Source organism: Melanaphis sacchari, unplaced genomic scaffold, assembly GCF_002803265.2.
Source record: "Melanaphis sacchari strain LSU unplaced genomic scaffold, SCAv2.0 Contig109_pilon_pilon, whole genome shotgun sequence".
Taxonomy (NCBI): Eukaryota; Metazoa; Arthropoda; class Insecta; order Hemiptera; family Aphididae; genus Melanaphis; species Melanaphis sacchari.
The window spans coordinates 710,795-733,878 of record NW_020270419.1 but is presented as its reverse complement, the minus strand read 5'-3'; the positions used below and the strand labels follow the sequence as shown (position 1 = coordinate 733,878).

General features: G+C 24.3%; 1 protein-coding gene across 1 annotated transcript; it reads right to left on the bottom strand.

Annotated features, from left to right (window-relative positions):
• On the bottom strand, window positions 1-23,084 carry LOC112603475 (phenoloxidase-activating factor 2). Its single transcript, XM_025352043.1, has 6 exons — window positions 22,682-23,084; window positions 12,483-12,688; window positions 8,453-8,749; window positions 7,319-7,587; window positions 2,519-2,682; window positions 1-879 (listed from the first exon to the last, which is right to left on the bottom strand). The coding sequence occupies exons 1-6, from the start codon at window positions 22,718-22,720 to the stop codon at window positions 667-669; spliced, it is 1,188 nt and encodes a 395-aa protein (XP_025207828.1). The 5' UTR covers window positions 22,721-23,084; the 3' UTR covers window positions 1-666.

Genomic DNA, 23,084 nt, shown 5'->3' with positions numbered 1-23,084 from the left:
ATATAAATAATATAATAATATAACTGTGGATAATTTATTCTTGCATTATTAAACTATAATATTTTTTAAAAATCAGATCGGTTCATAATAACGTCTAGCGAATAACGACTATATATGTCGATGTATAAAAAAAGGCTTATAAAGGGTAGATAAATAATATCATGTATCATAAATTAATGAGGCCTATCAAAACTGCAGAGCATTGCGATCGAGTATTCTAGTTAGATGTTTAACTGTTTTGAAATATCACGTTTAAAATAATTTATCAATAATACTATAATATATTGTATTGTGATTCTCTTGCTGTCATTTATTTTCAAAAAATGGGTATTACAACTGAACAATTAAGTATAAACTATAATAGATTGTATGTGAATAATAACTCGTTATACGAAATTTTTTGTTTGACAGTGATAAGTAATAATTACAATTATTGCAATAATAATAATAATAATACAAATAATAATATTAATAATAATAATGATGATGATAATACACTTGACACACTAATATACTCCAACACGATTGCATCCTAACTTAGACAATTTTAGCTTCATTCGACGGATTGCGCGGTGACATACAAAGATATAAAAAAAATCCTAAGAGAAAGAGAGAGAGAGCGGAGGGTACATGAGTGTCTGCAAAGGAGAGAGACATAAAGAAAATTTAGTTCTCCGGAATGTAGTTCGGATCATAGTAGCTCGTGTCAAAATTCTCCCTAGCCATCTGCTCATCGATCCAGTTTTTGAACAAAGCTACGTCCACGTATATGCCAGGTGTCTCGTCGCCGCATCCGATTCCCCATGCTACGATGCCGGCCTGATGATATTGTTCGGGATTATTATCAAGAGGACACACCAGAGGACTGCCACCATCACCCTGTGAAAATGTTTTATAATGTATTTATAAATAATAGATTAGACACTACATTATAAATTAGTAATTAGATTAGGAAGATTTATACCACAAATGAACTCGGAAATATTAAATAGTAACAAATATAATAATCATACCTATTTGTCTTATTAAAATATTAAACCTAAATGGTAATATATTTGATGTTAAATGTTGCAATTAACATTTTTCTTACTCTGTTCATAAAATATTAAGTAATTAGAACGTTAAGTAAAACACAAAATAGCTGTAAACCACATATTGTGAGGTAACCTACCTAAAGTATTGTAATGTGAAATTTATTAATTATTTTTTTCAATTATTTATCTAATCTATATTTATATAGTAATTGATTCTATATTTTTTAGGTGTCATCTACAAAATCTATTTTGTAATATAACCTGTATTTTTAATGTAATCGTATTTTATGTAGGTAATTACAAATTTTATTTATTAGATACTGAAGTTAGTAAAATAATGGCAAAATAAAAATAATAATAGTTTAAACATTCACTTGTAAAAAACTCAAATTACATTTTGAGAAGAATTAATATTTTAAATATAATTAAACACTTATTCTAAGTACTTAAGTCTTAAGTCAAATATAATTGATATTGTTTAATGTTGCGTAATATAGAAAATGTGTTTGAAAATGAACCACAAGCTTATAGTCTTATTTAAGAATCCAAATTTGTACATAATAAAATAGAAAATATAAGCTATGCAATAATATTTTTTTTTAAGTAATTGTTTTAAAACCCTATTATTTTTATTTTTTTAAACTTAAATAATTTCTTTTAGTATTAACGATGTATACCCGCACATATACATATACAAATATATATATATAATACGGCTTCTGTATCGTGTACTGTGTACTTAAACATTTTGTTTCTTTTCTGTGACTGTAACATAATAAAATACTAAAATAAAACACATAGCTATCAGTATGAGAGAAATAGGATAAATAAGACTTATTAATGAATAATGATAGCTCTGTAAAGTATAACCCAAATGTCCCAACTAATTATTTAAAAAATTAAAAATACGAACAAAACTTAAGTTCAGATAGTCACATTTATTAAATACAGGTAGGTATCAAATATTGAAAAAAAAACAGCTAGAATATTATGTCATAAAATAAAACTAATGATTTAAAACATTAATTTAATTAATACTTAAACATATAATAAGTAAATTAATATCTCTATCATAAATCATAATTAAATAGTTTGTTTAAATATAAAAAAAACGAATAATAGCTAAAGAACAATGATTTCAATGTACTTTGTATTATTTTCAATGTAAATAAGAAGAGATATCAAAGAGTTTTAAGTATACTGGAGTACTTACTTACAATCTACTCTAACCTAATCTACTTAGTGCTTACCTAAAACATTTTACTCAAATTTGTTTATTACATTTTTGAGAATTTAAAATTTTTTAAGATATTAAAATTTTAAAGATCATTAAAAGTTTTTAATCTATTACGTTAATCTATATTAATGCATTTTTTTATTTTAGATAGCAAAATACTAAATATATTATATTTATTAAATATAAAAAAAAGTTTTAAAACAAATTCATGGTTAGTAGATGGTATTATATGATAGAAAACACTTACTTGACAAGTATCTTTGCCTATTTCTCCACCGGCACAAATGAAACTCTCATGCAATTTGTAATTTTGACCCAACCTTGTCTTTCTTAACAGATCTAAACACGGATCACGTGGTACGATCGGCAAATCTATGCTTTTCAAAATGACTTGATATTCACCAGCTTTACCTTACGTCGAATCGAAAAAAAATTAAAAATAAATAACTATACGTATATAATACTTGCTTTAATTCATTATCAAAGTATTAGTTTTTTCAAGTTTTAATTATTTTTGTTATGTTTAAATCTTATTCAAAAAAATAATATATACTATCACATTATACTAACCACTACTTTATTTCACCGATATAAATAGATAATCTAATATCAGCGAAATTCACTATATAGGGATTAAGTATGATTTTACACGAAGTCAACATTTAGATAGGCATTTCAATTTATAAGTGGTAAGTTCCAACATAATGATAAAATAGTTTACACAGTCAAGTTCCCACAAAACAAATATGTTAATTTATTTACTTCGCGATTCATAACTAGTCGTTGGATTGTTGCTGATTGAATGGGAAATATCCATATTAGCTGTGTTGTTGTTGTGAATTTACTTGAATTTTTAGTACATGAACATTGAAATGTGTCCAAAATTTCAAACATCAATTTTTCTTAACTCTGACATGATTATTGCGAAAAAAAATCAATAGATTAATAGATTAATAAACCAATTCTTGAAGTTTTAATCGATTTAAATTTTTAAGCAGGAATAATTGAGAAAGTTATACTATTAGTAATATTTAATACTTATAAATTTATTTTAAAAACAGTTGGAATATATAAAAAAAAAAAGTGTAAATATGAAATATAAATAGTGTGTATTTTATTATTATTTATTACTATGATATAATAATAGTATATTAATATATTGTTGTAGCCTATAGGTATATAATATTCAGAAAGTTTATGTGAAAATGTGAAATAATAAACTTATTTTCTATTTTCTATAAAATATATATCACAATTTATTATTCATTGTATGAATATACTAAGAGATTATCTACGAATTTTATGTCTATTAAATCACCTTATTGGAACTTAAATATTTATATTTTTACCTGTTATCTTTAATGTAGGAACATAACTAGGTTGGCCCGTCCACCATAGATGAAAACCCTTATCCCTTATCTGTTACTAAATATACCGATAATTCTATAAATTAAAAAAATGTATTGATTCGTTACAAATGACAAATGAAAAAAAAAATCAAGAAAAAAAAATCATAAAAAAACCCAATTAAAATAATAACCATAGATAAAAAAACAAATTTTCATAAAAATACCCTTTTTTATTCAATACAATCTATTATTAATTGTTAAACTGGTTTATGTGTAACTTTAAAGTATTTGGTCTGTTTTGCAACAAAATTTAAAGAACTTTATTGATATATATCCAGGTAAAATATTTTTCCCGCGAAATTTATTTATACATACATTCATTAAATAATAAAAAGTAAAAATTAAAAATAAATACGTGTTATTAAGTAGGCACACTACCATATTGCACAATAGTATAGTAATATGTTGTATACACGTATTACATATTATAAATTAATTATAGCATTGATTTGATAAACTTTATTATAGATATTCTTATATAAATAGGAAGTAGGAACAAGTATGATTTAAATCTAATAATAAATAATAAGGTAGAAATTCTAAAAAATTAAATGTGTAACATTTGGTTATTTTTTTTAATTGGTTTTTTTTGTGGTTTTTTTTCTTTAACTATTAAAAATATACAAAACACAATAATAATGACGAGGTCACAGGATGATTTTAAATAGTTGGAAATGATTTTTGTGCTGATAAAGTTATGCAAACGAAAGGAAATAAGAAAACTTATTCTCTTATTCTTATTGCTGCAAAGTTTCAAGTTATCTACTAAATTATTAGGTATAATAAAAATTAGCTTTATAAATCCTACACAGCGATAATTAAAAGTATTGTATGCTTATTGTAATATATTTATAATCGAAAATTTGTATAATATAAAATTTAAAAGTGTTCAAAAATCAAAAACAATAATATTATACTTAATCATACAAAATGTTTTGAGTAATTTTTTTAAATTGTTTTAAATATTTTAGCATTAAAATCATCCCACTATTTACGACGAATGCACGAGAATACCTCTTATTGTGTTTTTCTTTTTTTTTGGTTAAATAAGGAAAATACACGTGTTATAAATGTTATAATATAGCAATCTTTTTTAAATAACATATTTTCAATTGATCATAAATTCTACTACAATATCTGCGAAAAATGTCACTTTTAGAAATTCAGTTTTTTTTTTAAAACCCTTATAGCATAGATGACAAATCACTTAATTTCTACATACTTTTAGACCAATAATCTATAGCGATGTTTTTAGTAGGCGTGAACTGTGGAGTACTTCGCACCTCTAAGTTGGGTACAAATAATCGGCGTCTTCTTGCGGATCTATTTGTTTTTTTTTTTTTTGTATGCATACCTCCTATTTCGTGTTATATTATGAGTACACTTAGTGATTAATTTGCCGTGAGTAGGGTGATTTAAAGAACGCAGTACCAGTACGGATCTTACACGGTGTACGCTGATACGCTCAATTAGAATAAATATTATTAAATTGAGTAACCACTAAGTTTTTAAACTACAATTTTAGATTTTGAACGTAGTGAAACATTTATTAATTTTCCAATAATGTAAGTTGTGTTGTTATATTCTACAGCATCATCTTTTGGAACAGTAAAATGATTTTCAACTTTTGGGCGGGTTTTTGGTAAAAAAATTGATCTAATTGTTACTCTAGGCCTAGAGTCTATAGGAACTCAAAAATAAAAAAATCCTTGTACCTTTTTTATAACTAAGAAAAATAAGAAAAAATGGGAATTTTAACTCTAGACCAGTTTTTGAGGAAATAATTTTTTAAATTTTTTTGTAGGTAATTCAAAAACAAATAACCGTAGAAACTTGAAATTTTCATTAATATAATTATTTTCCATTTAAAGTATTTAAACTATTTTGAACTATATTTATAGACAATTCAAATTTTAATTTTTATTGATAATGGATAAAAATTAAAAATGCTTAAGAATTTAATACAAGGCTCCTAATAAATTGTTAATTTCCCAGTTCAAAAATAATGAAAATTAATAGTCAAAATATATTTTTATAAATACCTATTTAAAGTTAAAATTTTGATAAAATTCGTTAAAAACTAGAAAATTTCTAATTATTCAGTACTTAAAAAGTTATGAAAAATTTTCTGTTTTTACCTAAAATTTAAAAATTAAATAAGAGTATTTTTATATGATTTGCAATCTATATTGTAAAAAAATATTCTACTGGTAAGTCAAATTAATTTTTTATGACCAATTGAAGTTAAAATTTTAACAATAGATCATCCATGAAATAATAAGTTTTCCTCAAACGATTTTTATTTTTTTAATAAAACTTTAAGTTTTCTCCAAATGTTTATATTATAATTTTCTATACAGGGTATAATTTTAAAAATATTTTGACACTTTTTAAAGTATTTATAGGCATGAGAAATTTTCAATTTTTTTTGCCAATAAAAAAAATATTTGATGGGTCAAAATTCTTAAAAATGTAATACAAGAACCCATTTAAGTTTTTTGTATAAAATTATTAAAAATACATATACACAATTATTTTTATATGTATTTGAAGTAGTAATGTTTACAACATTTTTCAAAATTATGAAAATTACAAAAACTACTAACTACAATTATTTTGAAGTAAAAAATGTAGGTATAAAATTTTTAATTTGATAGCTTTAATTTAAAAATTTAATATGATATTCTCATTAACATTTTATACTGTAACTAAATCTAAAAATATGTAAACACAATTATTTTTTATAAACATTTGAAAAAATTTAAATTTTAATAAAACTACGTATTTCAACAATGAATAACGATGTAAATTATTTTGTTGTAAATCAATTATGTTATTCGTGGGACGTGTTATTAGTACGTATATTATAATATTATGAATTTTATTACACGCAATTACAATTTGATTTATTCTAAGATATTATCTATTTATATTATGGACCTATTTTTAGTGATTTACTGTTTTTTCGGAATGATGTTGTTATACATTTTGAGTTATAAAAGTTAAACAAGTTAAATTAACAAATTAATTATACTAATAGTATATTATTATTCTAATTAAATATTAATAACGTAATACATGTAAAATTTCGGAAGAAATTGGTAAAATAAATTACTTTAATAAATTTATCAAAGACATAATATTATGAAGTGTATATTTAAAGATATAGACCGTCTTCGCTTAGAATCATTTTTTGTATGCAATGATATAACACTGAATTCAAATATATCACACACATACAATGACCCACTCAACATCAATGTAAAGCAGAGCGATATCACTTACCTACTTTTTTTTTCATATTTCAACTATATTAACTTATATGACTGCAAAGAAAACATGACTTTTAATCATTTTTAACGAATCACACATCAAATAAAGAAAATTTAAAAAAAATAAAAATTATAAAATTGTATGTATCTAATTCATCTCACAATTCATAAGTCTCCTACCAACAATATGTTGACTAGTTATTAGTTAATGATGGTGGAGGTAATGTCGATTCTGAAATGAGCATAGACATTTTTCGCAGATATTACAGCACCACTATACAATTATGCTGAATATAATTAATATAGGTACTAATAATTGTAATAATATTTAACAAATCAAAAACGGTACTCGTATACCATGCTTACCGAATATATTTTTACCCCAACCACTGGCATAGCATCTTTCTTTAGAGAACACGTAATTCTGATTGGGCAAACAGAGAGTGCCTACATTTTCTCTGAGTAAGAACGGCTGGGTAACAATGATTAGTGCCACGTCGTTGTAAAGTGCACCACCGTAGTATTTTTCGTGTTTGATTATTTTCAAAACCTGGCCGTCTTGTGATGGTAACAGTTCGTTTTCCGTTTGTGAATCCCATTCACCAGCGCGAATTATTAAATCATTTGGATCTTTGCTTTAGCGAGAAAAAAAATGTAATCATCACCAATAATACTATAACGTTGTATCAGTAAGGAAAAATGAGAGTTATGCAATGCAATTAAATCCCAAATTTAGAATAATATTTATATCCTGAACTTTTTAAAATTATTTTTCATACAAATATAAATCAGTGGTATAGTCAATTATCGATACATAGTAGTGATATTTGATATTAATAATATTACATTGATTTTAGAATTTATACATATTATAAATAATTTTCCTGTCATGTTTAGGAAACATGTTTTAAATCGACTGAATGTCTGAGTATAGCACTAATGATTTAAATTTTTAAAATAAATAACAGTTATTTTATAATTGTAAATTATAATAACAATATTATTTCTATTTCATTGAAATTTGACTGATGTAAATTAAACATTAATCGAGTAGTATAGTTGTTAATGAACTTAACCAAGTGTCATAACTGTGAAAATGCATTTTTCAATTATACATAATATTAATATTATAGGTATCCATATTATAAATTTTATATGAAATGAATCATTAGAATAATACATTTTAAGTAAATAACGTACCTACCTATTCGCCATAATTAAAAATATTAATAATAATAATACTCAGAAAATGATTATTTTTCTACAAAATATTATTTCCTGAAAATTCGATTTATTTTGTGAAGGTGTGAATTAATAATAGAAAATATCAATAGCAAGTATGCCGATTTCGGTAGTTTATATTTCGAAGGTAAAAATCCGTTTGAAAAAATAAATGCATTCATAATATCTAATATAATAAAGTATTTGAAAATTACAGTAGAACTTTCAATTACAATAAATAATAATAATAATAATAATAATAATTTATTAAAATTTTACCCGTGTATACAATGAACTGCAGTCAACACTACTTGTGGGTGAATCAGTGAACCACCACACAGGTAAGTTTTCGATTGGTTGTATGGATTTAATTTGAGAATCGCCATCATCCAGGGGAACTCACCGAATTGTGCTTCGTTATGGGAATTTCCAGTTATTCTAAATCCTACGCCAGCAGCGTTCCTATGACCACAGGTCGTACGCTTCTCCTTGTAAGATAGATTTGTAATCTCTGATGATTTCATAGGGTCGTAACAGCACACCTTCAAATAATCAGGACACGGACCTTCTTTAAACCTATAGATTAAACATAAAGGTGGTTATTTATGAGTTTATAATGGCTAATATGGCTAATATAATGGAGAAAATATAGAAATATATTCACTTTTAATTTGTCTATTTTTCCCCAAGAAACAATATGATTAAAAGCAGCATATTTATTTAGGCGTAAAATTCCGAAAAAGTACACTTATTAAGAATAATCGGATTTTAATAGTATTTATACATACTTGAGTTACTTATCAACCTATTTTTCTTAGTTGCTTACTATCGGAGAAAATTTTAGATCCAAAGTAATATCAAAATATTAATATTATATAATATTTAAAGGAAAGCGATTAATACATTGATTTTACAACTATTTGTTTATTTTTTTTTCTTTAACATATACGAATATACACAATAAGTAGTCGAAAAAATGCTTTGATGTTCAACTTTTATGGTGATTTTGAATAGAAAATTGTATCTAATATGTATTTTTGAGAGGTACTAATTAAAAATTTCAAATATTTTTTTAAATAACCGGGAAAACAAAAGAAAAAAATGGATATTTAAAATCTATTTATTTTATTATTATTTTTTTTGTGTGTAACTCGAAAACGAATAACCGTACTTATTTGAAAATTTTACTAAATGTTTATATAATTAATTTTCTATGTATATAGTTTTAAAAATATTTTTATTTTTTTGGCATTAAAAATTGAATAAAAAAATTTCCCTGGTTAAAAAGCTAGTTAAAATTCATCATAATCACGAAAATTTGAAAATAGTTTTGCATCAAAAGTTTATAAAATATAAAATTACTATAGCTAAGGCTTAAAAATGAATACAAAGTTCCTCGTAGGTATAGTTCATACGGGCGGTGGTCGTTTGGGCGAAGGTAATAATTTTTACCAAAAAAAATAATAGTCTGTTTAGGCGACTATCATTTGTACCGTTTGGGCGAGTGAATTTATTTTTACCTGCGTGCAAAGTAAAAACCGGGTGACAGATAGGTACTGATGATATTATTGCAATATTGCTAATCGTTATTAATCACTATTATCGAAAATAAGATTACGATTCAGACACGCTGTCCAAGTTATACATAATAACACTGTAGTGTGCTATGTGTAGTGTCTTGAATAATACTTTCATGTACAAATATTTAAAAATTAATTTTAACAATAATAGTCAGTTGTAAGTTTTTTTATTTTTTTATTTAAAAATCGAACATATTTTAACTACGAAAAGAGGTAAAAGATGTATAGTTATCGAACAGTTCAAGTACACGGAGTCAAATATAGCTGTAGACCCCTTATACTTTATATGATTTTTGACTTATTATTATTAATTATTCATATTTTATAAAACTTTGTTTAATTAATTATTGAGTGTACATTATAAGCATTTTTATACCGCTCAAACAGTATTTTTAATTGAATAATTCTCGTCCAAACGGTATATAGTTATTCGCCCAAACGGTCTATGCCCGTTCATACTGAAACCTTCAAAAATTCTTAAAAGTATATAAGCATTCATTTTTTACCAGACATTTAAAGTTTAAATTTGAACAAAAATACATATTGAAACTATAATAACGATTGATATTCATTATTATTTTGTTGTTATTCAAAAACATTATTTATGAGGACATACAAATTTTACGTGTATTGTTTATTATTATATTTTATATACATAATGATATTTTCAAATGTAATATTTTTAGAAAAAATGTATCCAACCTATAACTGTATAATATATACTACTAATAGTAAAAGAAATTACTTTACTTAATAAAAATATTAAAAAATATAACATGAAATATACTTATAGTGATAAATTCTGATGGACCGTCTTCGCTCAGAATAGTTTTTCGTATCTAAACAATGATATTGAATTAAAATTTAACATTTCTATTACAATAACCAACTTGACACTTTTTATAGCTGCAGTATTTACTTGCCATCCTATTTGATAATTGAGATTGTGTTAAAATCCCAACATTTCTTATTTTGATTTATTAAAATTCTTAAATTTTGGTTACTTATTTAAGCCTTATTTTTTTAAATAAAAAAGTTATTTAAAAATCAGTTTTCACAATGAACTAGAAAATAGAACAATAAATATTTTTACACTTCATTTTGAACGTGCAACGTCGTTTAAATAATTATTGTCATAACGGTCAGTGTCCCGCACAGCGATAACTACGAAATAAAAAATATTTTTCAAGTTGTAATTTATAAAAATTACATGTATGCGTTTAGTTTTCTCCCTAGCTTTTATTAAGCCATAACATAGTAAATCATTTTACGTTTATCTATTTTACTAAATTACTTTGTTATTTTTAATATTAGAGTGAATTTACTTATTCTATAAAATTAAAAAATTAAAATATTATCTAGAGTCCCGCGTAAGCATTTAGTATAATGAAACTATATTTAAGTCTTTAAATAGCTCAAAAAAAAATCAAAATTATTATAAAAGTATATTATGTGTCAAAAATTAAATTACTAGTATAAACATTTGATGCAAGACATATCAAATATCTACGGCTATTCTTTTTCGAATTACAACAAATTAAATAAAGTCAATTTTGTCGAAAATTAATTTTTCATAATAATCTATTTTTTAATTTTGATTTTCTCAAGATTTTCTATCAAAAAATATATTGATGTAAAAGATTAAAGTATTTTTACTGCTATAAAAAGTATATTCATATCTTCTCTTATTCTTTTTCACTAATATTTCATACACTTTCCGCGAAAGTCAAGTTTCTACCTTGGTTGCTTAGTTACATGTTAATCGATTTTTACTTGATAACTGATAGCTTATCGCTTGACAATAGAACACGTCATTCGACTTTAACCTACTTTACATATATAAAAATAACAGGGCAGGAAACAGGAAAAACCATTTAATTCACCATAGGTAAATTGCCCAGCAATGTATCGATTCACACTGGATGATGACTGATAGCTAAATTCAATTACAATTTTACGTACCAATATATATATTTAATAGAAAAAAAGAGTTTAAAAAAAACTTTATAAAGGAATTTTTTCTTTAGATGAATAATTTTTTGACACTCAAACATCATTCACGACTTCACTCTTTTCCGATCTACTCTCCCCGACCGAATTTCCGTTGAAATGATATTCACTTTGCTCACACCGAGTCATCATAGGTGGGTTGCAAATACCGAGATCGAGTTAAATCAGTCCTAAGTAGTATTATAATACTATTTAATTTGTTTAGTCAATAATTATATCTTAATACCTTATACATTAATTGAACGAAGACAATACATGCAGATGCAGGTACAAATTTTATTTCGACTATTAAGGAGTTAAATATATAGGCATTATGAAAAGTACTCTTGTACTAGTCATGCAGTTGAAGTGCTTATTAAAAATAAAAACTATTTAATTATTATTCATTTTAATATTTTATTTTGTATAGTATACGTGCAGGCTTATATCATAACACATAATATTTCTCCATTTATACAAATGTCACTCGGTACCACATTGTTATGTTCGAGAATATTTTTTTTTTCACTGAAGGTATATATTTTTGTTTATCATAAAAACTGTTCTATTTATCAAATAAAATTTTAGAAAACAGATTTGAATTAGTTATTAACCTTACTTTAGAACGACTTTCCCGCTTTTTTTCATTTACAATTTCAACTAATATTATAATTTATAATAAACGTTTAAATTATTCTAAAAATTTCTAAAACATTTAGTTTTAAAATGATAAGACATACCTAATGTCTATTAATCCTTCGCCATCTGTATTAATCGTCTGGTTTCTGCACAAATAATATGGTACACATATACATTGATCTGATGGCGGCGGTGAAGGTGGTGGTGTTGGAAACACTTCCGAAATTACTCTATCAATGTCATCTTGGCCAGAAACTGTAGTTATTGTCACTTGAAACAACAGCGTGACAAGCAACAATGCAGATGACTACAAACAAGGAACAAAATAAAAAAAATAAATATATTATTATTATAATTATTTATTGATTATTAAAATATATCAAAACAAGATATTTTATATTGAATTTTTAAAATTTAGGTATAAAAATAAAAGTATTTATGAAGTTCTAATTACAAACAATTTATACACATTTGCGATTTTGGCAAATTCTAAAATTCTAAATTTAAATACTAATAAAAAAATAATATGACTATAAATTTTCGATATTCTTTATTTGGAAAATAAACCACTTATTAGAAATCTAATATTTAATTTTCAAGTATTTTTAAATACTCATATTTTTTTAATTGACATTCATGAAAAAAAAAACTGAAAAATTTCAATTATATATAAATAGTTCAAAATAAGTCAAAATAATTCCATTCATAGAAAATGATAATATAAATACTTGATGAAAATTTCAGTTTTCTGTGTTAATTCATTTTTCAATCATAAAAAAAAATAAAGAACTCAATTACCTAAGTCAAAATCTATGTAAAAATTACCATTTTTTATTTGTTTTTTTCCGATTATAAAAAAAAAAGTAAATAATTTTATTTTTGGCTTCTTTAAAGTAAATTCAATGTTTTGTCCAAAACCACCCTCAAAGTTAAAAATCTAATCATTTTATCAACAACTTATCGTATACTCATATGTTTCATACACACAAAAAAAAAACCACATCATAGTCTAAAATAAATACATACATCGCTTCGCTCAGAATTCAAAACGTTTCTGATGAATTATAATCGATAATTTATGTTTTTTCATATGCCATGTAGCAGGTATTTTGAAAACAATCTGTGCTTAGAAGTTTCTAAACACAGAACACGATTATTTATGCTTAGTATAATTCATCTAAAAAATATACATATACGGGTATAAAATTGTTTCTGACACCACATTCTGTGATTTTCAAGGCCAAAACAAGTAATAGCATAATTATATTATTGCTATTTGTTAAAATTATATTTTTTACATAGATAATGTTGATTATTATTGTAAATTATTTTTAAAATTAAAAATAATAAAGTTTTACAAAAACATTTTTTATAATTTTGTTAACATAAATTATTATACAACATAATATTATCACCTACAAATAAATATTTCAGTCTCTGATGACGCAGTTTATTTCTACGTACATTTTCTTTCTTCATAAAAATAATGAATTTAATATTGATGTCTAAATATTTATACTTTTGATATTTAATTTTAAGTAGGTACATAGAATGTTTTTTTATTATTTTTTTTTTTTTTTTTTAATAATAAATACATTCAAACGTCAAATTGTGTTACTACTTAGAAACTTGAGTATAGTTGTTAATATCACTCATTTTCCAATAAAACCCATACGATTACTCACACTTTTGAATCAAAGTTATAATAGGTACCTACATGATTACATTATTTACATACATTATATATTAGATCTAAACAAATTTAATGATAAGTATTAGTATATTAAATAGGTATTACTAAATACTAAATAACCATTCAATCTTAGGTTGTGTACGAACAGGAAATTTGATATGATACTATTTAAATATTAAAAGTTCACTGACAATAATAGTTACGTAAAAAATAATATTTAATGAATCATACTTGCTAAAAATTTTCGAAGTTCTGTAGTTTTTCTTTACACTTGAAAAAACTATAATAATCCTAAAATATAACAATTAATTGAAAAATTACATTTTTCAAATTGGTAGATATTGTCACAGAAACAAATATCACTCCATAAATAATATAAATTATCAGACACCATAGGCAGCATTTGGGAGGAGGGACAAAGGGCAGTTGCCACCCAGAAAAAAAATATTTAGATCGTAAACTTATTATTTAAACAATTTTTACTTTTTATAAAATATTTATGTTGAAATTATATTTGTACAATTATATAAGAAAATTATTCTCCGTGTTAAGTCAAATCAATATTATCAATATTAACATAAAGTAATATAAAGTAATGTAAATTCTATAAAACTATGTATATTAATATAATATTATTATTAATTTTAAAACATAACATAACATATTACATTGATATTAATTGAAATACTCATGGTCTTATCAGTTATAAAATATAAGTATAGGTACCTGTATATATAATTTTTAATTTTTATTAAAATATGTACAATTTGTACTATTTAGCATAATAAGTGTATGTGGTGACAGAACAAAAATAAAATATAAAATATAAAAATATAGGAGTGTGAATTGTTATCTGCCCCCTCCCCCCGGATAACAAGAGACATTCAAGTATATAATAATAAAATAATGTTAGAAACTTTACGTTGAAAAAGTTAACATCAACACATAATTGGCAGTTCAAACATATTACAAGCAGAATGGATATTTGCCTGTATTAAATGTTCGTTATCCAACTAGGTCAGTTATAAAAATATTATGCTTTAAGTAACATTAAAAATAAATTTACTAGTGCTGAGTTATATGAAAAATTGATTAATTTAATAATTCGATAAAATTTAATGGTCCAATCATAGGTCACTAAACCATGTCTAAGGAATCATGAACTCAATGTTGTTTCTTTGTTGTTGGTTCATTGTCATTTAGTGATTGTTCATGCAATCCGGAATAGATATATTTATTTTACACATGATTTTTCATATGTATTATATTTAATTTATATTTTACTATCTAGATAAACTGAAATATAGACCTACAATCAGCAATTGGTTTAATTCCATTTTTTTTTTTTTTTTTTTTTTAACAGCTATTCATATAAGCAAATTATCAAAAATAATATATTTTACGAAAAAAATATGAATTTTAATAAACTGTGCATTATTCCTTACAAGAGATTCATTAAATATATATTATTCGACGTAATTTCTGGACTTCGTAAGTACCAATTACGTACCTTGATACAATATACACAATTCATAAAAGTATAATAAATACATTTGAAGGTAGGAGTGAAATCAGTACGACCCGTATCAGTTTTTACCAAGGTAATTATAAAGTTTATTTTTTTAATATCTACGAAAAACATAATATACTGATATAGTATATACTATACATAGTGATAATGTTATACAAGATTATGTTAGTCACTTAAATTTCACTTCCAGAACGAGCATGGACTGTGGACTTAATACATATTTTAAAATATTATCTTTCCATTTTAAGTTAATTCAATACCTATGCATCATTATTATACAGGTTTTTCACTTGGTCCGTGTCCACGCACGCTATATAGCAAAAAATATTACAAATTAAACAAAATGTATATGCTTTCACGGATAATTTGTCGTTTTAAAATATATCACCATTCTTATTTTAGATGCTGAATGGATTACTTTTAAGTTTTATTTAAAATTATTTTAATTGAATATTAATGCAATATTATTGATACCAAGTTTGATACTTTGCCAATAAAAAAATTTGATTTGATTTTACAAAATATTATCCTGAAAAAATCTGAAAAAGTAGTTTTTATAATTATTCAATACATGGCAATGCGAATTTATTTTATATAATTAGTAAAAAAAAACAATGAAAACATTTTAAATAAATATTTTAATATAATTTGTTTAGAGTTCATATTGTAAATTTTTAAAAGAATTTCAATTTTTTCATTTCCCTCATAAACATAACTAAATCGTAACATTTTTAAATTAAAACTATGGTACCAATCCGATAACGTGACTTACAAACAAATTTTTAGCCTAATAGTAGGTATTTATCTATATTTTTTATGATCAAGTATATAAATGTCAAAATAAAATTAAATACTAAATTTTAAATGTTATAAAAATATAAATATTTTTATTACTTTTTAGAATTATTTTATTTTCGTATTGAAAACATGATTGTATAATTCATCAGAAAATAAAAAAAAATAAAAAAATCTAACTGGGAACAATAAAACATTCACAAACTAAAAAAGTAGACAAGTAAGTACTGCTCTTTTATATAAATGTGTTAAGTTGGTCACTATTATGAGTGTGTTAAATTTGAAATTAATGATAAATTATTATATATGAAAAACAATTCTAAACGGAAACAGTCTTATTTTAGTTTTATTATTACGATAAAATGTTAATAAGTTTTCCGAAAATATTACATTTTCTATTATATTATAAATATTTAATTATTATAATAATATATATTTTTAACAGATTATATCAACTTATATAACTCAAAATGTAATTAAATCTTTCTGTAAATACCATAAAACAGTAAAAATGGATTTAAAGTAGGTACTATAAATAATAAATATATAATATTAATCAAAAAATATCATTGCGTATAATAAATATCATAATTAAATAATATACGTAATCTTTTTCATCGCATAAATGAATAATTTTACTCAAATTTGAAGCTTAAATGTCTTTAAAAAATAACTGTCATAATATATTTTTTAGATTTTATAGTTTCAATGTTAACTAGGTATTTTATATTAAATTTTCAAAACTTAAGTATAAAAAGAAAAGTATTTATGAATTTATAATTATAAACAGTTTGTACATTTTCGTAATTTTGACGAATTTTGCTGAAGTTCAAAATTTAAAAATGTATATAAAAAAAAAAATATGCCTATGTATTTATTTTTAATGTTTTAAAGCAGAATGAAAAACAATTTTTATAACATAAGACTTTCAAAAATTTTATCCATGCAAATATCTTTTTCGACATTTAAAAACATAATATGTTCATGCTAATAAATAGTACAAAAAAGAATCAAAATATTGTTGAAAATTTCAAGTACACATAAATGATTATTTGATTTTGAATTAAAACAAAAAATGAAAATTGTATATAATTATTTAATAGGTAAAAATCCGTTGTTGTAAAATTTTTTAAGTTTAAACGATCATAAAAATATATTTGTTTTTCCAATAGAAATTTATTTTAATAAAGTTTACATAACGTATAAAAAAACTTATATTCAATTTTTAAATCTTATGTATAAACAGAACTTTTTTATGAATTTCTAACTACAAAATAATTTTTATTTTCAAAATTTTGATAAATTTTTCAACATTTAAATTTAAATACTTATAAAAATAATGTGACTATAAATTTTTAATTGATAAATGAATTTTATTTTAATAGCTTTTGACTTAATATTTCATGAAAAAAACAGTAGCTAATTTTTTTTTTTTTGGAAATAGTTTTACTTTAATTTATATGCTATTTCTTAGAACTAAACAATTTTAAAAACTATCCTTAGATCATCTCAAAACTCAGTTTTAATTGTGTCAAAAAGGTATTAATACTTTCACCAATATTTTTATACTTTTAATTTCTATAAGTACTAGCCACCAAGCACTGCTACCATTTATTTAAAATTTTAACTATTCAAACATCAATTAGGTAGTACTGTTATTACTATTATAAGGCGTAAAAAGTATTGCATCACTTTATTATAGTTTACTAGACAAACAAAACCAACAATGGTATTTCAATGTGCCATTAAAACTAATACATGAATAACATTTTTTTTTGTCTGTCTACTGTTAAAAGTAAACACTATATTATAATATATTAAAATATAACTAAAAACTATTTTAATTCTAAGTAACAAAATAGAAGTATATAGACTGGTGAATATACTAAAATAAATAATTATAAATATGAACTCATAATATGCCTATCATAATTAATAAGCAATAATACCTATAGAAATCAATAATGACCTAAACTATGAAAAAACAACCTGTTTTATGTTGTATGTGGATATAATTATATTCTACATGTTAGAATCAATATGTACTTGTAATAGTCATACTAGTAACTATTTGTCTCCATATAAAATATATAAACATATTATATAGCAAGGGTGGCCAACATGAATAGGTTCGCGAGCCACATAGACCAATACGGCAATACGATGATACCAAGAGCCAAAATGTTTTTAGACACATTTTACATAATTTGGTAATTTTTTTATAATCTACTGCCTAAAAAATTAAAACTCATAGTAATATTAAATAAATTTTGATTTCATAAATAAGACGTGAGCCGCATCTGACAATGACTAGAACCGCATGTGGCTCGCGAGCCACAAGTTGGCCACCCACGTTATATAGTATAGTATTGCTTTATAAATAATAAATTTATTACCAATGATGATTATGATTTATGAAATATAATATTATCATTACAATTAGTACAGATACAAATTATTTTTATAGAATATGGTTATACAGCTAAAAATTATAATGTAAAACAAAATATTTTATTAAATTAATTTTTAATTTGAAGTTATTATTTATAAGATATTTCAACCAACAGACATTTAATAGTCAAGGTATATATGAAGACTCGATTAAAGTAGCAGATAATTTTAATAATTTTAGTAAAGTTTTATTTTTTATGTAATATGCTCAACACTTACTGTAAGACAAAGCAACACTTTCATTTTTTGATTTTTAAGCGTTGTTAATATTTCATCAATTATATAGGTAGTAAAGTTTCCATTTAATAGTTATAAATTACAATATATAGAAGTAAAATTACTTGAGCTGCTCTGTATACCTAGTACCTACACGTATCGCGGGATAAATTGTTTTTATTTTTATTTTACATATTCATTTATTTTCAATGAATAAGTGCATTATCATTATTACTTGTCATTGACTTTAGATAAAGTGTTATCCGCCGCTAGTCGTCGGCCAAAGAACATATTATAAATATTATAATCAATATAATCGATATCATAATAATGATAATAAATATATTTTCATAAGCATTTTTTCTAATGTAAACTGATTTTAAGTTTGATCAATTTTAATTTAAGATTTTCTTCTACATTTTTAATGATGGGATGCATAAGACTTTTAAGTACGATGAATACATCATTCTGGTGATTAATATGGAAATTAGTGCTATTAAAATTAGATACATGAATTACGCGAATAACAGTTCATGCAGTTAATACTAATGCTTTAACTATTAAAATTAAAAATTGTATTAATCTTTAACTACAAAATAATTATCAAATTTTCAGTGATCTTAACAAATGTTGACAACATTTTAACTTCAAACTTAAAAAGTCAAACATTTACATTTTCGAAAGGTATCTATACTTGAGAGTTACTTTATGTATAGAAAATCATAATTTAAGTATAAGTAGAATCTTTCAAGTTTCTTCAATCAATAATTTTGAATAATAGAAAGAAATAACAAAAATGTATAGAGCATAATAAATCATTATTATACATTTTAATTTCCAATATCCTCAAAATTTGAACCTTTGTTGTTCATTGAAAATGTACAAATGCGTCTTTACACATTTTTTTTTTTTTGCAATTCCTTAAAATAAGAGATTATGAGAAAACTTGCTTTACATTATATTACCTTAAATGTAAATAAGTTAAAAATACTATAATTTTTATGAATTAATAAGGAAGCATACATTTGAATTTTGAACACTTGTAAAAAAAATATCAAAATGTATTTTTAATAATATTTTTTATTGGAGGAACCATGAGTTAAATTGTCAATTCTTAGCTACAAAAATTGAAAATATTAACCATAAGTAATCAAACTATAAAAAATTTGAAAATTTTTACCTTTTTGTCAAAAATTTCAAAAACTCGAAAAGAAAAACCATAAAAGTTGAATATTGAAGCATTTTAACTACTGTTAAAACTGACTTTAGACAATAAAACTATGATCCATTTGATCTAGGTAACAAACTAATTATTGCTCCGACCAAAATCTAAGACATTTTAATTTTATTTCTTAAATTAAGGTAAAGCTTATTTAATGATTATCGTATAAACGTATTATTTTAATATACTAGGTATAATCTAATCTAAAATTTATAATATTTTACTATATGAAATTTAAAAACTACCTATACTTAAAATTATGTTTTTATTTCTCTAGAATATTTATAATGAATGTGTTAATGCTAACTGCGAAAGACGCGTATTAGATACACACATATACTTATAAGTTATAACACATTTAGGTAAAATATATATTAATGTATTTTTAATTTTAGTTGGTTCCATATTTGAACATAAATCATAACATTTAGTAAACTTCAAAATACATCATCAATTAAATTTATTTACTTAATTTATACCACACTACCATTATTTTAATATTATTACAGATCATAATCAGTATTTGATTTAATTCATGTTACGTTCGTGATAAATACATAATTTTTTAACACGCATTGTATAAATTTATTATTTTCCTATACAAACATGTAATTAAAATAATGATCGTTGATATAATTTATTAGGTTTAGTTTCTTGGCCAAATATACAATATGCTACGTGTGAATATTAGATAATAATTTCGCAATAAGAATTCGATTTCAGACCAAAAAGTGGTAACTATATATAACTAGATTTATAACACATCGTAATAGTCATATTTGTCAGTGTTTTTATACTTTTAAAATGTTGGTAACTTGATTGGAAAATATACATTATTTCAAGTTTTATATAATCTTTTAAATACATAGTATATTATTTTATTATAATCCTTTTAAACTATAAGATAGAAACTACTAAGCTAGGCGCCAGCATTAAAAATAAAAATTATATAAAAAAATTGCGTACATTATTTAACTTGATTTCAAATTGTAATATTATAATATAATACTTACCTAGATAAAGATATGGACAATTGTACATTTGAAATTTTGTACGAGTATAATATTAATATCTTATTATAAGTAATAGTATACGGTATACGAAACCCAAATAATTACTTTACAAGTATAAGTTTAATAAAGTATCAGATATGGGTACGTCTTATAGAAATTTGATATTATTTATTGTTATTGATGATTCATTCATCTCATTTAGTTATATTATTTTCAATATTAATATTTTATGAAGAAAATGAATGTCTTAGAAGTGCAGTGCACTTGATGTGATTTAACTATAGTACACCATTGTAAATACAAAATAATCTTTTTGAAACGATAAAACTTTAATAAATTTAAAAATAAACAATAGAAAATTTTCTTATTTTTGAAATGTCATTTCAACATGTGCTTATTGAATATTACATAATACTGCAACAGATGATATACATGGCAGTTATCATTTGTTACCTTCAAATATTAATATCACTTTTATATCAATACTCATTCTTTATCATAATTTTATGATTTTTCTACGACATTTTTGATCGTCTAGTTAATATTGTTTCGTGTACTATGATCATCATCCTTAGACTACATATTTAACTTCTACAGTTAGTCGATAACTCGAAAATCAATTTGTTTATTTTGTCACCGTATTAATAAAACTACCTTACTGGTTATTAATAGAAAAGTTTGAATATTTTCAATTTTTGGGGCATAATAACAAATAATATACAAACGTTTGTGAAATGATTGGTAAGTATGACAAATGGCGATCAGTTTTTAAAATGACATGTATTATGGTCAAATTAGTTTGATAAAATGAGAATGGGAATCTGTAAACTTTTATGCTGCTTACACAGCTGTTGTTTATGCGGACAATAAGACATCAAACCTTAAACTGCCGACTATTTAGTATTTATTCAAGAAAATGCCGATTGTTTATCAAATTTTGATTCCCCGGCCAGCTGTATGCGCGAATATAAACATAAGATTGATTTTCATTTAAGATGAATTGCCCAAGCTGTAATATTTTTTACATTTTTAACCTCACGTCTAACACTTTTCCTCGCATTTTCACGATTCAAATCGTTTACACATTTAAATGAAATCAAATCGGCAGTCGTGCACAACTGTAAAAGGTCGTAATGCACCAGCAATAAACAGTAATTCGGTATAAGGTCCCTATGTACGACTAACACAGAACCTAACCACCGGTCGCGACCCGTTAAAGCACTGAAAACCGCAATAACCGGTTGCACTGCAGAAAACCACGACAAGTAGGTTAACCCACCGACAGCTGTGGGTGGTATTTATAACATTATATATTTATCTGTGTTACACTGTGTTCGGTCACACAATAAACCGTCCCTTAACCAATACATGTCACTCACCGGCAGCGGCGAAAGTCTCTTGAGGGTCGGGCCCGACATGTCAACCGGAACGACGTCGATCCTATTCGAAAATGTTCGGCGCGCGCCTGCCGCGCGGAATACTCGCCGAGTAACGGGCAACCAACAAACGCGACGGACGGACTGACGAACGGTGCGATATCAAATTATTGTGATGTTTCCAATGCCGTGCGGGTAAACAGCGCACCGGACCGGGAGAAATGTGAAAACGACGGATAAATAATATCGTTGTTGTCGTTTTCGGCAGTCGTCGACAGAAAGCACTGGACTGCGGCGCGGGCGAACGTCTGAGGGATGGGAGTGGGGCGCGATGCCGTCCTACGGGAACGTACGGCGGAACGGGTGTGATGGACGCGAACGGTCGCGAGCGTAGAGTGCGCGAAAA